Below are 16,032 nucleotides of genomic sequence, written 5' to 3'. Positions count from 1 at the left end.
CTGGAGAGATGCTTTCCTGAGGGTTTCTTGGTCTACAGAACTAGGGAGTGAAAGCTGACCAAGCACTGGATTGCCATAGGAACCTGGATCAGGACCCTGAGGACTTAGAGGAGACTGAAGGACTGAGGCCAGGCTGTGGTCTCAGGCTCCCTCTGAATGAGCCAGATGGGACCCAAGAGGTGGGCTCCAGAGAAAAATCGTTGCTTGGTAAATGTGAAGGCTAATGGTTGCTAAGGTCACTCAGCTTGTGTCACTGTCCACACAGATAGCAAGATGGTCTCCTCTCCAGAGCTGGTTTGGTCCAAGGGGATGTCCTCTAGGTTGAGGCTATTAGGCTGGTCCTATTGATGCCCAATAGTCCCTACCAGTTTATTCCAGGTCAGGAGGCCCAGAGGTGTCAGTACCTCCACAGTGATTTTGCTCTGTGTCTGAAGTCATCTCCCAGGTCGGTGGCCAGGATTAGGCCCAAAGATTTTGTTGAAGAGTGAGTGGAGTGTGTGTGTGGGGGGCGGCTAGAGGTGGTAAACCTCACTTGCACAGCCCTTCCTAATGTCTCCTTGCCTGTTGGGCCCTTTGCTGTCCCCAGGCCTGGAGTTCTGAGCTCTCAAGCTCTGGTCTGTAAGCAGGGAATTGTGGACTTGCTCCTGGGGAAAATGGGAAGGCTCCAACTAATTGGCATCTGGAGACAGACCATGTGCTGCGGTCACTAAAACATGAGTTAAGTCCTCACTCCCAGAGATCCTGTGTTTATTTTATATTCATAATTTGAAATTTTTTTGTTAAGTTGAGAAATGGTCTCTCTGTATTGCCTAGGTTCACCTTGGACTCCTGGCCTTAACAAATCCCGCTTCAGCTTCCCAGGTAGCCAGGACTACTTGGGAGCACATGCCAAAATTCTGCTTCCAGAGTTAACTAACAGATAAAAACGTAGTGCGGCTGATTTAAAGAAACCACTCAAACACCTGTCCATTTCCAAGCCTTATACATCACAATTAACTTCTACGTAGTTAGAATGGCCACCCTGAAGCCACGGAGTGTCACTTAGGGCTTTATACTTTCAATGTCAATTATATTTTTTATTCACTTACCCACTGTCAAGAAAGAAAAACTATGACAGAGTTGAAACTAGAAAGCAATAGCTTTATATCTATTTTCATAGCTCTTGTGTCCCTTTGCCTACATTCCACCCCTCGCCATCACCTAATATTGTCCTCTCTTGGTCTCCTTGCTCAATGTTTTGCTGTGCCCACACTTAGACCTGCTTACATATATGATTATATATGATGTAGTCTAGGAGCTGCGTGTGAAGGAGAGTGAGAATGTGTGGGCTCCCCCCCCCCCCGCGAGTTTCAATCACCTCACATTGTCTTATACTTTCCAAGTCCGTTCATTTTCCTGCAGATTTTGTTGTTTCCCTTCTTACAGCTGAATTGTGTTCCATTTTGTGTGTGGACCACATTTTCACTATCCATTCACTTGTTGATACACGACTAGGTTGGCTCCGTTTCCTTGCTGTTTCAAATGGAGCAGCAACAAACCAGGATGTTCACGCAAGAGAAACCACTAGCAGAGTGCACAGACAGCCCACAGAGTGCACGAAAATGTCTACTGCTACACTCAGACAGGCCTAATATCCCAATTTTACAAAGATTTGCAGAAGTTAAACACCAAGAGAAAAACTGCTAATCCACGAGTGGGGTAATAAAATGAACAGTTTTCAAAAGAAGAAACACAATTGGCCAATAACTATTTTTAATCCATCCCTAGTTGTCAGGGAAATGCAAATTAAGGCTACTCTGAGAAATCACCTTGCCCTCATCCGAAGGGCTATCACCAACTCTGACACAAATGGAGAGGCTGTGGGGAGAAAAGAACCCGTTCACACTGGTGGGTGTGCAAATCAACACACTCATTATGGAAATCCATTAGGAGATTCCTCAGAAAGTTACAGGCAGTGCTACTCTATGACGTAGCTGTTCCTCTCCTGGGCACTTACCTAGAGAACTCCATATCTTAATAATAGAGATACTTTTGCATCTTTTTTCCTAACATTTTCTTTAACTTTTTAGTTTTTGTTAAAGTTTAAGGAAGTGGCATTTGACAGCCTCCCAGTGACCTCACTCACCGCCGCTTGCTAGGCCTCGTCCTGAGGAGCCACCTCCCGCTTTCATGGCTTAGGTGTGGATGTGTGTGCGCACAGAATGTCATCAGTGTTGCTTGCATGAGTGTGGGTCTGCGGTCATTTCCTGGAGCAAGGGTAACTTGCCAGTGGCCACGGCACTGAAGAAAATGTGGGCTCAAGTTCTTGGGCAGCTACGGGATTTATGGATGTTTTATCCCGTCTGCAGCTTGTCTTAATGATATGCACGGAACAAGTGTTAGGTGTTGAAGTTTACTGGGTCGGCTTTTGAGAGCATGTAGAACTCCTCAATTAATGCGGGGTCACAAGACCGTCTTTCCTCTACAGGTTTCCTAGTTTTATATTGCAGCCTATGCTCCGTGTTACAGCAGTTGTCCCTGGTGATCAACCAGTTGTCCCCACACCATTGGGAAGAATTTCCTTTTTGCTGTCAAATCCTCTGTGCTCCTTTGTAGGCAACCAACTGGCCTCGTTCACGTGAGTCTATTTCTAGACTCTGGCCCGTGTTTTCCTCTTTGCCAACACTGTCTCAATTACTGTATCTTAATCTTAAGTCCTAGAACTCAGATATTGTGAGTGTTTCAAAGTTGTTTTTGGCTATTTTAGGCCCTTTGTCTTCCATACCCATTTGATAATATGCTTATCTATGCTCACCTGCACAAACAGAAGTTGCTAGGATCTTTCTTAGAATTCCGTTAAACCTAGTGTGCAGAGGTGGTAAGGGGGGAGAGCACTTGCTGCTCTTGCAGAGGACTACTGTTTAAATCCCAAGGTGGGTCACTCACGACAGCCTATCCCAAGGGGATCTGGTACCCTCTTCTGGCCTCCATAGTCACCCCTGTCCTCATGTGCACATAATCCACACACACACACACACACACACACACACACACACACACACACACACACACAACTCAAAATAATAAAATAAATCTTTAAAAAATGAATTACTTTAAGCCTTCAGATTGGGGGTGGGCAGTTGCCATCTCAGTTATATCCATGAACGTGGTATGTCTTTGATTTCTTCTAACATTGTTTACCTTCATTATACACATCTTTCATGCCTTCTTGACTTATATCTAAGAATTTCATTTTTGGAATATATAAATGGATTTTTTTTTCATTTCAATTTTCAGCTGTCCATAAGTAGTCTACAGAGTCAGTACTGATTTGTATCTGCTCACCTTGTTCTGTGAGATATTTCCTTGTAGGTCCTATGAATGCATTTGTGCAAGCTGTTAGCTCTTCAGTCTCAGCCTCTAACAGATAGAGATGTGTTCACTGCTTCTGTAGTCTGCTTGTGTCTTCTGTATATAATTCTTTGTCTTGAGCCGATGAACCTTCCAGCACGAGGTTGAGTGAGGGTGAGAGTAGACACCATTGCTTTGTTCCTGGTCTCCGGACAAAAGCATTCCAGCTTTATGTGCGATGTGTGATATTAACTGTGCAGCTTTATTAGTGTCCTGCATCTTCCTAAGATTCTTGGAGTTTTGTTCTAGGTTTTGCTTGTTGGGTGTTTTTATGATGAGTAGTTGCTGAATTCTGTCAAAAGACAGTTTCTGCCTGGGTTGATGTGCTGTGTGGGTTTTGCTAATGACAGAGTCTGCATTCATTGAATTTGGAAAATTGAACCAGCCTTCCATGTTCAAGATAAACCCCATCTGGCTCTGGTGTACTTTTTTTCCTATATATTATTGGATTTGACTTGTGTTCTAGTCTCATTATGTTGCTGTGATAAACCACTGTAACCAAAAGCAACTTGGAGGAGGAATACATTTATTTGGCCTCCACTTCCAGGTCACGGTCCATCACTGAGGGAAGCCAGGACAGACACTTAAGAGAAACTTGAAGCTGAAACCATGGAGGAACGCTGCTTGTGGGCCCTGCATAGCTAGTCTTGTACAGCATCTTCCTGGGGAATGGTTTCACCTATAGTGGCCTGTGTCAATTATCACTCAAGACAATAACCAAGAGCCATGCCCACAGGCCAATCTGATACGAGCATTCCTTCAGGTGACTCTAGTTATAGGCATTTGCTATTATTTTGTTGAGGATTTTTATATCGTTGTATATGAGGTCTATCGTCCATGGTTTTGTTTTCTTGTACTCAATTTTTTTCTCATAAAATAAAGGAAAATGTCCTTCACTTCTCTATGTTCTCAAAAGCTGTGTGCAGGCTTGTGCTGTTTATACTTTAAGAGCTTTGTAGAATTTACTATATTTTTAAATGAGGGGCTGTCTCAGGTTTATGCACCATAACACTTAAGCTTTGGGAAAGACCGTTTTCCAAATCAGAGCTTTTAATCCGAAGGTGTGTGGAGCAGGAGCCAGGAACTGTGGGTCCAGACAGGCAAGCCTCTTCAGCCTCTTGCACCTGGCAGAGCTCTAGCTAGCTCACAGTCTGGGTAAGACTTCTGATGAACTGTGACTGACTGTGTGACCAGGGAAGTCACCCAGCCTCTCTGGGCTGCAAATCAGCCAACAGAACAAGAAAAAAAAAAAAAAGGAAAATGGCAATTATTCTCCTGAATGCTGATATCAATTGCAAAGGTACTCTGAGACCAGAGAGCTCTCCTGGGGGCAGGGAGAGGGAGTTTGATGTCAGGACTCTCGTGGCACAGAAAGGAGCTGATCAGAGCTGGGGCTAAAGTCGGGAGGCAAGCACCCTAGCGAGCAGACACTCAGCCAGTGGGTTCTCTCCCATGTTTTCCCATGGACTCTCATGTTCCAGGCCCTCTAGGAGGGCAAGATGGCATGCGTTCATTATTTCAACTTGTCCTGGTGCCCTACTCTGGACTAGGCACCTTCTAGATGAAGAGACGAGGCCTCAGATGGTGGGCAGACTGTATTTCCCCACTATTAATGATCAGAACAGGATGGACCATGTTCAAGAAGAAGAGACAAATGGGTCTACCGGAGAGCTGTGCAGGTCTGGACTCCAGAGCCCCAGGCCCAAAGCCAGAATGCCCAGGTGTGAGGCTCTGCTCAGCTGTTTACGCAGCTGGGTAAACTGAGGACGACGTCTTTGCTTCAGAGCCTCAGCTGTCGATCTGTGAAGTGTGGTGATGCCGCCGCTGCTTCCTTGTAAATGGTTGTGAGGATTAAGCGAGTTAATGCTCTCAGCTCATTAACTCAACACAATTGCCCAGAACCATGCCTTTGCACTCCAATGCAGATTACTATGTGTAAAGCATGTGCCATACTTGGTACAATGTGAAGCCACACACTTGAAAAAGGATGATATCAAGTACTGGCAGGAGTCCAGAGTGCCTCAGACTGCCCTTCTCTGGGGGGTAAACCTGGGGTGAGGGTGGATGAGGGTAGGGGTTAGGGTGAGGGTGCAGTCTGGGGAAGGGACCTGTTAGGGGTCACACAGTCCTGCAGTGTGAATACGGCAGCGACCTCCTGGCTCTTATACTGATCACTACAAGCTCTGGTGCTTCTAAAGGAGAGACGGTGTGACAGGGTGTAACACGAGATGATGAGGTAGTAAATCCAGGAGCAGCAGGGTAGGCGTCTTCTCTCCTGGGCTGCCTTCCTGGGTTAAGGCAGCTTTCTAGTACCTTCAGGGGAAGGGGAGACCTTGGTACCTACCATACCTTCAGTTGGGACCCTGGTACATATTGACCAACATGCACCGCGGCTCGCAGGTGGCCCCCCGCATCAGGCACTGTCGCATAGGAGGGCGCAGGCCCTAAGGTATGAGATCACCGGTGTGGCGGGCGCCTCCTTTTTGTAAAACTTAGGGTCTGGCGCCACCGTGTGGCCACGGGAGGAAGCCGCCTACACAGAAGATTGGCCGTCCAGTAAGCTGCAGGGCGACCTCGCGGGGCCTGGACCTGCTCAAGGGCTCAGGAAAGAGGTGTGGTGTCCTGTCACCCTGCAGCTCATTCCCTACAGCTCCTGTGACTGAGAGGGAGACAAGGTCTAGTGCAGCCCAAGGAAAGATGCAGCGTCCCACTTGCCCTGGGGATGACTGGATCCATGTCTCCAAGAGCTGTTGGGGTACTTGCACACTAGAGGAAGCATTTGGCACCATACTGGGGTGGGGGGCACCTTCCATGGCAGGAAGTCAGAAAGCTTGGATGTAGATTCGGGGATGCCCTCCACATTCCCAGAACGATGGAGACAGAGGAATCAGTTTAGACTCTGGCCTTAGGGTCCTGGTCTATAAAATGGGCTAGGCTAGGTCTGTATCCAGATCTAGTTTATTACAAGCCAGCAAACATCCTTCTGTTGCTAACTGATGACCAAGACTATAAGATGGAAAAGAGAGTAGTCAGCTGAGCGTGGTGATGCACAGTATTCAGGAGATGGAGGGAGGAGGGCCAGAAGTTCAAGGCCAGCCTGGGCTACATGAGACCCTGTTTCAAAATAATGACAAAACAGAGCTGGAAGAGAAGAGAGAGAACATTGGCCCTGTGGTCTGAATTCCTGAAGTCCCAGGCTCCACTCTGTTTCCCTCTTTGCTCTCACCCCAGGGCAGAGGCCTGGGGGTGCTGGTGACCAGGAGGTGTGGCATCCAAACCCAAGTACCCTGTCCCAGGGGACAGGTTCTGACTTTGCTCCTGTGCCCCTCTGCGGGGGGAAGGGAGTGGTCTTTCTTCTTGTACTTTGAAACTCTGACACAGGAGAGGAGTGAAGCAAGCATGGGCATCCCCCTGGGACGCCGATGGCAAGGCTTAGTTCTGCTACTGGTCACTACAGCCGACAAGTCACTTCGGAGAGAGGCAGAGCTGTGGTCTGAGTGTCCACTGAGAGGGCTGGGTGGTGGCCTGTCTCTGGTGTGGGTCAGTGCATGTGGGCAGAGCTGAGTTTGGGTCAGGGGATACTTCTGACTGATGCGATATACAGCACCACAGCTCTGCCAGACATGCAGCTCCTCTTCCCAAAGCATCGTTCAGGGTCGGCTTCCCCATCCCCTTCCATTTAGAAGACGGCCACTCCTCCCCGGGTCCTGCCCTGCCCACTACAACTGTCACCACCCCCTGTCCCACCTAATGGCCTCTTCTAAACTTTGACCCTTCATCCTTCTCTTCCATCTCCCGTGTTTTCTTGTCTTTCTCTTTCCCTCTCTTCTCCCTCCTTTCCTGACTGGATACATAGGCCCTGTTTTCCGGTGTCCTTCGCGTCTCCAGCCCTCCCCTGGTTCCTTGATGGTATAAATCTACAGAAGCACCTAGTACTTTTCTGTACATAGAGCAGCCATGCGCACGCAGGAAGTGCAAACTCACGATAGAACCAGAATGTGGTACCCAGCTTCACCTCAGCCTCAGTTTCCCCACTTTCGAAGCGGTGGTAAGAAGGCCTGCCCATGAGGCACCTGGCTGAGGCCTGGCACACCCGGACCTTCCCCAAGTCCCTCCCTGATGGGGTCCTCTGCAGGGCGGCCTTAACTCTCCCAAGCCATTGTGTGTACGGCTCCCTTGTTGATCCTGACATACAGAACCGCGTCTCTGCTCACTGCAGAGATGAAGAAATGGTGTTTATCCCTACTTCCCCAGTGGGGGATCCATTCGGGGACAGTCGCCTGAGTCTCCATGACATCTCTTAGGGATCTATGAGGAAGCCCTCGTCTCTGTTTTTTTGGCTCCCGGCTGGAGCTCACTGTGACTGCGTGGTTATTGGAGTTCACAGCCTTGGCCCAGTGCGGCATGTCTTCCAGGCTATTGAGCTTTCATCCTTCCGGGTTCAGTACCCAACTGCCGTTCTAGAGCGTGGCCCACCACCTTGCAACTGGAGAGAGCAGCGCTTCACAGTTTCGAACTGCGTTACGAACATGCACTTTCCAGTCTGGCCTTTAAACCTGGGTTCCCATCTGTCCAGTCTTCGGGCGATGCCCTTACACTGTCGTGGGGAAAGCTTTTCTTTTACCAACCACCTGCCTTTCACATTTTTGTCTCCAGCATGCTTACGGTCTACCGCTGAGATGTCATGAGATTCCCAGCATGCACTAGTTTCCTCCATGGGAGCCACACTAGGCAATGAGATGTTATCAGGGTGCCATCAGCAGGTCCCTACTCATACAGGGCTTCTGTGCTCCAGGGGGAAGCAAGAAAAGCAGATAAGAGAGAGATCTGAGAGAGCAGGAGAGCTGGTGAGATGTTGGAGGTGAGATGAGGCCCCCAGGAGGGCTGAGGGTTATTCTGAGCACTAGGAACCAGATGGCAGAGGGGTCTCCCTGCCTGCACTTTGGAACCTTCCAAGAGCACCCTGGCTGCCACGTGAAGACGGAGTGGGAGTGGGCAGCATGTGCCAGGGAGGAAGTGCCGGTGTCGATGCATGGAGAGGGCAGAGAGGGCTGTCTAGCAGGCTTGAGTGGGCAGTGCCTGAGGACCGCTGAGCCTGAGCAGGGATATCAACCCTGCACTCCATCTGTATGGTCCCAGCTCGGGAATGTGTGTCACTGTGTGTATGGTTCCATTCTTGGTCCTGACCTACAGAGAGCTCTGCTTCTGACCCTTGTGTTTGGACAAGAGCTCCCCCCCCCCCCCCAGACAGGTCTACCTACATCCTGGGCCCTACCCATAGCCTGACTATGGCTTGCCTCCCAGGCTGAGGGCTGGGCTTAGTAGATCCACCAAATCCTTGGAGACACAGCTCCAGAAAGTTCTGGTGGCAGTGAGGCTGACACAGGAAGAGTGTCCCCTACACATGTGCTCACTACCCACCCTGTGAAGCATCCTCACTGAAGAGAGGGCCTGGCACACTGGTCGGAGTCACTGTTTCAACATGCCACAGTTCTCAGTGCTGACCTGTGAGGCCAGGCTCTCCAACTAGACCTGCTTCCTTGGGCTTTTGCAGCTCCCCACAGAGTCTGGGTGTCCTGGCCCCTCTGAGCGGGGGTCAGTGGATTTGAGACTGCCCAGGCACAGAGGCTCCCAACAGCTCTTGGCGGCCAATGACCTTGGGCCAACTTCTGCTTGACCCTCCGTTCAGCCATCTGAGCCCATGTAGGGGAGGGAGGTGACCTTTCTAAGGCCCAACTAGTTCCTATGGGAGTATGCCTGCCTTTTCCCCATGTGGGCGTGGCCAGCCAGAGAGTGGCACTTAGGAGCATCACAAGCCAGTTCCTTCTCTCTTAGGAGAAACAAAAAGGCCAGCCCTGCTGGAATGTCCCCTCCACCACCCTGACCCTATACCCCAAGAAGCCCACTGACCTCTGACCTCATCTGAAATGTTCAGCTGATGGGCCTGGGACATCATTTAGGCAATGCTTTCTTTTTCTGTATGTATAAGTGGAGGCCAGGATGGGGAGGACCGGCCTGGGGTCCCTCACTGGGCCAGCTTCCTCCCATGGCTGGCTGTCCATGCCTCACCACTTTATCCTTTTGAATCAGAATCCCACCCAAGCCCCTGGGGACTTCTGCAGGAGGTTGGGGAATGCCAAGGCAGGTGGCTTGGGATTGAGGGAGCAGGTTGCGGTCCTTGGGCAACCCCCATCGCCACCCACACGTGTGCTCTGTCCCATGTCTCCCCACAGGTATATCCGCACCATGTACCTGGGGATTCAGAGCCAGCGGCAGAAGGAACACCAGCGACGCTTCTACTGGGCTATGATGTACGAATATGCAGATGTCAACATGCTGCGCCTCCTGGAGACCTTTCTGGAGAGCGCCCCCCAACTGGTGCTACAGCTCTGCATAATGATCCAGAAGAACAGCGCAGAGATGCTGCCCTGTGAGTGCCTGCTGGCCACTCCCCCAGCATCGCCACCATCACCCCCCACCCCCACCCCACCCCCACCCCACCCCACCCCACCTCCACCCCTGCTGCAACTGCCTCATTTGCCTACTTGGCCTAGGGGTCCTGACTAGTTCAGATGTCCAGTCCCACCCAGCCCACTTGGCAGATGACAGGGCACAAGTGTTTCCTCAATGCCCCTGCTCCGGAGGCACTCTGTTCCTAAGAGCGCGTTCTATGTGCTTCTGGACAGCGGAGCCAGCCTGCCCCTGGCAGCTCAGCATCCTGGCGATCTAATCAGGTGTGAGGCCCCCCCTTGGCTGTGCACCGCCCTGGACCCTGGTGTTTCCACATCTGCGGAATGGGGATAATCAGGCCTAAAGACAGCATGTGCCAATAACACTGAGTCACGGCAGGTCTTACTTCTGGGTTTGGACGGTTTCAACTTCAGGCTCTCGCCTCCAATGCACACAGATGCCTCCGCTCCTTTGTAACAACAGGCTGAAGTGGTGGGTGCTCCAGTGAGCACACACAAAGGGACCCCGTGCTCTCCACTGTGGCCCCAGGTAGTCTCCATGGGGCCTCAGAGCATTGTCCAGACAGGCAGGCTCTGGCAGGAAGGCCCTTGGCTGTTAGGGATGCCCAGGTTAGACCGCACTGCTCTTATTTAGAGCTGATGGCTAGCCTGGCCTACCGTGCTGCAGAGCAGTAGCAGGGAGTCAGGGATGCCCCAGAACAGGCCCCCGGTTGAGAAGTGACCTGAGGTGGCACACAGAGGGAGAAATGGGATGTTTAGCATGGGTGCACTTGGGATATGGGAGTCGTAACATTTGAAGGGATGGGGAAGAAGAAATGGTATAGATGCCAGTGTGTACTCCCGGGGAACTGTTACACCTTCAATGGGCGAGAAAAGAGAAACATTCCATCCAGTCACGGAAGGACTGTCTCTAGAGGTAGTGAGTGCCTCGTTGCTAGGTGTATTCAAGCAGAGACACTGCTGAAGGAACCAGACCCAGACGTCCTAACTGCTGAGGCTTGCCGGAGTCCCCATGGTCTGGGATGGCAGGGCAGCTGGGGGAGAGGGCCCCCCCTACTTGCCCTCGCTCTCTCTGGCCTGTGGTCTCTGGTCTCCTGGGCTGTCGTGATACCTCCAGGCCCCGCAGTCCATGAGCTGTGTCTTGTCATTTGGTTGTTTTTTACTGTAGTTCCACTCCCTGAGGTCTCAACGCTTTACACATGCGCTCCTTGGCCCGCTGGCCCTGCCTCTGGTTGGCTGTGGGATTGCTCCTCCCCTCTCCGTGCCATTAATGCCGGCAGTGTTTGGAAGTATGCTAAGGCTGTTACCATCTCCTTGCTGGTTCAGGTTCCTGCCATCTTGGCAGGCATTCTGGGTTAGGGCGGGTTTGGAAAGCAGCCTGGGCTACTGCGAAAGACAGAGAGCCATGTACAACTTGAGCTCAGCCGTGTAGACTTAGGATGTGGGACGATTCATTTCCCCGCTGGGTTTCTTTATTGGTAAGGTGGAAATAAGAATTGCTTTGAGGTGTTGTGAAAGCTTGTTGAGCTGTATACATACACCGCCACAGCACATAGCTGAACACCATAGACTGGCATGATTCTGGAAGAACTTTGTCACGTGCAAACACATTGCTGAGGCCTGAACTAACTATGGGGCTGGAGGGAGTCCCCTAGAGGCAGGGGTCAGAGAAAGCCTTTACTGGGGGCTCTCATTTCGGCTGGCTGTCAACAAGGAGAGAGACAAAGAAAATGGCCTTCTGTACTTTGGGAATAGCATGTCCAAAGGCCCTAAGGTAGGAAAAATTTCCTCTGTGGAAGACCATGGTAGTGATGAACTAACTGAAAGTAAAAACATTCAGCATGGCTAGAACTTGGTGGTGGAGCAGGAGGGGTGGTGTGGAAGGCAGGCTCCAGAGGAAGAGCCTAGTGGGCCCCACAGAAATTCACAGATATTATGTGCCAGAGGCCATGATTTCAGCAATTCTGTAGTTGACCGTTTCCATGTAGAGATGAAGACAACAGAGCCATCCTAAAAGTCCCACCAGTTAGTGAGAAGTCGGCTGTTGGACCTGTGCAGTGGGATGTAAATCCCTTGGGTCTGAGCTGTCTGTGTCCCTCCAGTCTCTCAGTCAGCTAGTGGGCAAGAGTAGAAGTCCCTGGATGGGGTAGGAACCTGAAATGGGGTTGGAACCTGAGGCAGAATGACCTATGACCCCAGAACGGGACTAGATGGCATGCCACGGACCAGTCGTGCTCAGGGAGCACCTCAGAGGCATGACTCTTCCCAGGAAAAGTCAACTCAAGGCAACCCAGAGACAGAGCTTTCGTTTAGTTTGTGTTTTGTTGAGACAGGGTCTCTCTGTGTAGCACTGGCTGACCTGCAACTCACTAGGTACATCAGCCTGACCTTTGAACTTGCGGTCATCCTCCTGTTTCTACTCTGCCTCAGTTTTGGGATAACAGGCATGTGACAGCATGCCCAGTAGACTTTACGATCTTAAGTGACATGCTATAACCCTTGGCAGGAGTAGTGGGACTCTGCATAGACGTGGAAGATGCCAGCCACAGAAGCCATTGGGTCCAGTCCCTTGTTTCATACACAGGAAGATGAAGTACAGAAAAAGAAGAAGCTGCCCAAGGTCACACAGCAATGAGCATGCACACAAAGGACTTGTATGTTTCTTGCTGCCCTAAGACAACTGTCGTGGCATGTAGGGCACCTCCAAACACCATGCCCAAGGAATTACTACCCTCACCCCCCCATTCCACAGATTGTGTCAGAGAACGTGGTTCAGCAGGTAAAGGTGCTTGATGGGCAAGCCTGGTGACCTGAGTTCAATCCTCCAGACCCACCTAAAGGGACTCCACACAATTGTCCTTGGTTCTACATAAGTGTGATGTGGCAAGCATGCACCTCCCCCCACCACACAAATAAATAAACAGAGGTAACTCCAGACAATGTATAACCGAATGAGTCAAGAAAGATAAGAGTCTAAGAAATATGAAACACACTGAAGCATCGATTTTCCTTTAAGCAAACATTTCGTCTCAGATACAGTTCGATGTCTTTCTATCTCAGCTGTCAAAGCCCCCTGCTAGTTTCTTCTTCCGGTCTTCTTCAGTTGTGGGCTCTGCTCACATCAAACCCTGGGGAGATGGCTCAGTGGGTGAGGGGCTTGCTGTGCAGGCACAAGGACCTGAACTCCATCTCTAGTACTCCTGTAAAAAGCTGGGCACGGCCATGTCCTTGTCCCTGTAACATCAGCGCCATGGGGGGGGGGGGTGAAGACAAGAGGATCACTGGACATACTGGCCTCTAGCCTGGCTCCAGGTTCACTGAGAGACCCTGTCTCAAGTGAATGAAAGGGACGGTTATGGAGTTATCCAGTGTCCTCCTCTGGTCTCTGTGTGCACACATCACACATGTATGCACACTGCCGAAACTTGAGCCTTGGCTTAACATAGAGCAAGAGCTCTGCTAGCATCTGAAGCACCCAGAAAGGCAAGTGCCCCTTCCCTTTCCTCTGTCCTGCTAAGCTGAAATGCCCAGCCTTTCTCTTCAACTGTCAGCCCAATGAGTGAGCTTTTCTTCCTCTGGTGGGGACAAAGAGTGTCACACAAGAAAACTCAGTTTCCCCTTCTCTGTCTCCCTGGCCAAACTTCTCCTCAGCAGAGGTTGAAGCTCCCTCGTGCTGGTGTACCGGTGGAGAAAGGCTGGGGCCTGGTTCTTGGCTGCTGCATCCATGGAACTGCATTTCTTTTCTCCTGGAGTTCTTTCTTCCTATGTAAGAAATGCTTTCCAGTCTCTTCCAGTCTGGTTCATACAGGCACTGGCTCAAACCCTTAATAGAAATTTATTTCTGGAGGCTTGGTGTCCAGAACATGGTGCTAAGACATGGTAGAGGTCTTCTTATGACATCATATTGCAGCACAGGATAGCGTGGGTCTCTCTTCCTTATAAATCCACTCATACTATCATGGGGGCTCCAGCTTCATGATCTCATCCAACCCCAATGACCCCCTTCTAAAGACTCCACTTTCCAATGCTATGAATATATACATTTGAAGATTAAGTTTCCAGTATGAATTTTCCAAAGACGTATTCAAACCATTCATCCATCCCCTTGGTTAACATAGAGTGAGGCTGGAAAGTGGCTGTGACTTGGCCATGGGAGCTGAAGGGCACAGGTCTATGCTATAGACCAGATCTATGAACTTCCTGCTTTGGCTCCTTGGAAACAATAAGTAAAAATTGTTCCCGAAACATCCATCTCGTTGTATCCAACAACTGAACCATCACTCGCCATGCTGAGTCATGGTTGTCTGTGCCAGTGCTGCCTGTTAGATCTCCAGTGGAGCAAAACCCTCCTCTCTGACTCATTAGCCCTGGTCTGCCATTCCCAGCAAAACAGTGGGTTCACAGACGAGCAGCACATAGGTCTTCCATGGAGAATCTTAACTCCCTGGGTGCCCATTGCATCCTGTCTTCATCACTACTAAAGAAAGAGATGTAACGTTCTGTTGGCCCCTCTGGACACCTCTTCATGCATCACTGGAATGGAGCAGCACAGCCAAGGGATTTGTGTCCCCAGGATGGCCTCTCTCCAACTCCTCTCCTGTTCTCTTGTTGAGGTCATGTCATGACGATTCTGCTTGGTATCTACACACAGGATCCGCTGGCCCTGAAACTCCAGCTCTCCACCCTTCTAGCTCCTGTCTAAATACCTCACTGTCTAAAGCCACAAGGAAGTAAATCTCTGTGCTGGTAAACAGAACATGTAGCAATTTGGCAGAGCTCTCCTGTGTCCCCTGCCTCAGGGTAGCCCTTTCAGCTCTGGTTACTCTTGACCACTGAGAAGAGGAGAGAGACTTAGAGAAAAATCAAAGAAAAGCAAGCTAAATTTATCTTGCTGATCAATGCAGATAAAATGGTCTTTGGCCATTTCGATGTGTTTTTGTGTCAGATACTGGGATGGAGTCCCACTGGCCTAGGCTTCCCGATCCAGCTCAGGAGTCAAGGAGGATGCTGGGAGAAGATGCGGAGGGCAGCAAGTTCAGAAACCTGAGCAGCAACTGCAGCTGGACCTTCATTCCTTCCTTTGGCAGGGAAGGTAGCTATTAATCACCTCCTGTATGCCTGGCCTGGTGTGAGAGCTGGGGACAGATGCATCAGGAATCAGAACACACCCACGTCGCATTCCTTCATGAAGCCGGAGGGTCATGTAAATGAATGATAAAGCAAACATTTAATTTTCTCTCTTAGGGAGTGATAGGAGCCTGAAAGAGAGCAATGAAGCCAGGAAGAAAGATGGATAAGGCAGCAGAACTTCCCATAGCTTTTAGTAGGGTGGCGAGGGAAGCTCGTGAGGTCACCAGGTCACCTTGGTGACAAGAAGTGCAAGAGAGAGAACTTCAATAAACGTGGGAAAATGTGTTGCGGAATTTAGGAGGACCCAGGGCTGAGGCCCGAGGGCAAGGGGGCTTCCATTATCTGAAATGCAATTGGGCCCCTAACAGCAAAGGCCAGAAAGAATGGGGTCACCTCAGTCTGTGTCCCTAGCAACCACAGGGTCCTCATGGGGCAGGTGGGAAGCTGTGATTGCACAGCTCAGCTCTGTGGTAGAAGCCCACATAGAGAAGACAAGGAGTAGCGATAGCGAGGTCCATTGGACTGGCTGCTGGGAGGGGTGCCAGGCAGACTCTCAGCTCTCCTTTGGGCATCAGCCATGGGAGTGAGGACAGCAGGGATTCCCAAAGTCTCTCTGCACTCTGGGCTTCTCCGCTGCTAAAGAGGAGGAAGTGGGGAAAGTCTTCAAGATGGCGGCCGTCGTGCTACTCAACCGTGAGGCCAGATGCACACATCAGGAGCAGGACTTCTGAGCCTTGTGGCACAGTCCAGGAGAGCGGCCGCAGAGTGAGCTTCTGCGGAGTCATTCGACCCTGAAGATTCCAAGGAAGGATCGCAGTGCCCTGGAGCAAGGACTTCCTGCTACCAAGCCCTCTTGAGCTAGCCCCTACTTGTCCCCAGGTGGTCTAGAGACTGTCACCTAGAAGAAAGGTGCTGTCCCCTGTGAGCACGGAGCCCTGACCTTGCTTGGCACCCATCCTCAGAGAGCTGCGTCCCTCAGGGGGTCGTTCCATCACTCTCTCAGTGGTCCTTTGCAAACTGCAACCAACCTCTTCTATCCCCC

At 50.6% G+C, this 16,032-nt stretch overlaps 1 protein-coding gene across 1 annotated transcript in view; it reads left to right on the top strand.

Moving 5' to 3' along the window:
- The window catches only part of Xkr6 (XK related 6), a 261,976-nt gene that overhangs the window by 197,642 nt on the left and 48,302 nt on the right, over nt 1-16,032 (top strand). Inside the window, exon 2 of the mRNA XM_052732969.1 lies at nt 9,624-9,820. Within this exon, the coding sequence (XP_052588929.1) occupies nt 9,624-9,820 (197 nt within the window). The remainder of the gene's footprint in view (nt 1-9,623; nt 9,821-16,032) is intronic.

This window comes from Peromyscus californicus, unplaced genomic scaffold (genome assembly GCF_007827085.1).
Source record: "Peromyscus californicus insignis strain IS unplaced genomic scaffold, ASM782708v3 Scaffold_12__1_contigs__length_115047231, whole genome shotgun sequence".
NCBI lineage: Eukaryota > Metazoa > Chordata > Mammalia > Rodentia > Cricetidae > Peromyscus > Peromyscus californicus.
The sequence above is the reverse complement of the archived record's forward strand: the minus strand, read 5'-3'. Positions and strand labels throughout refer to the sequence as shown.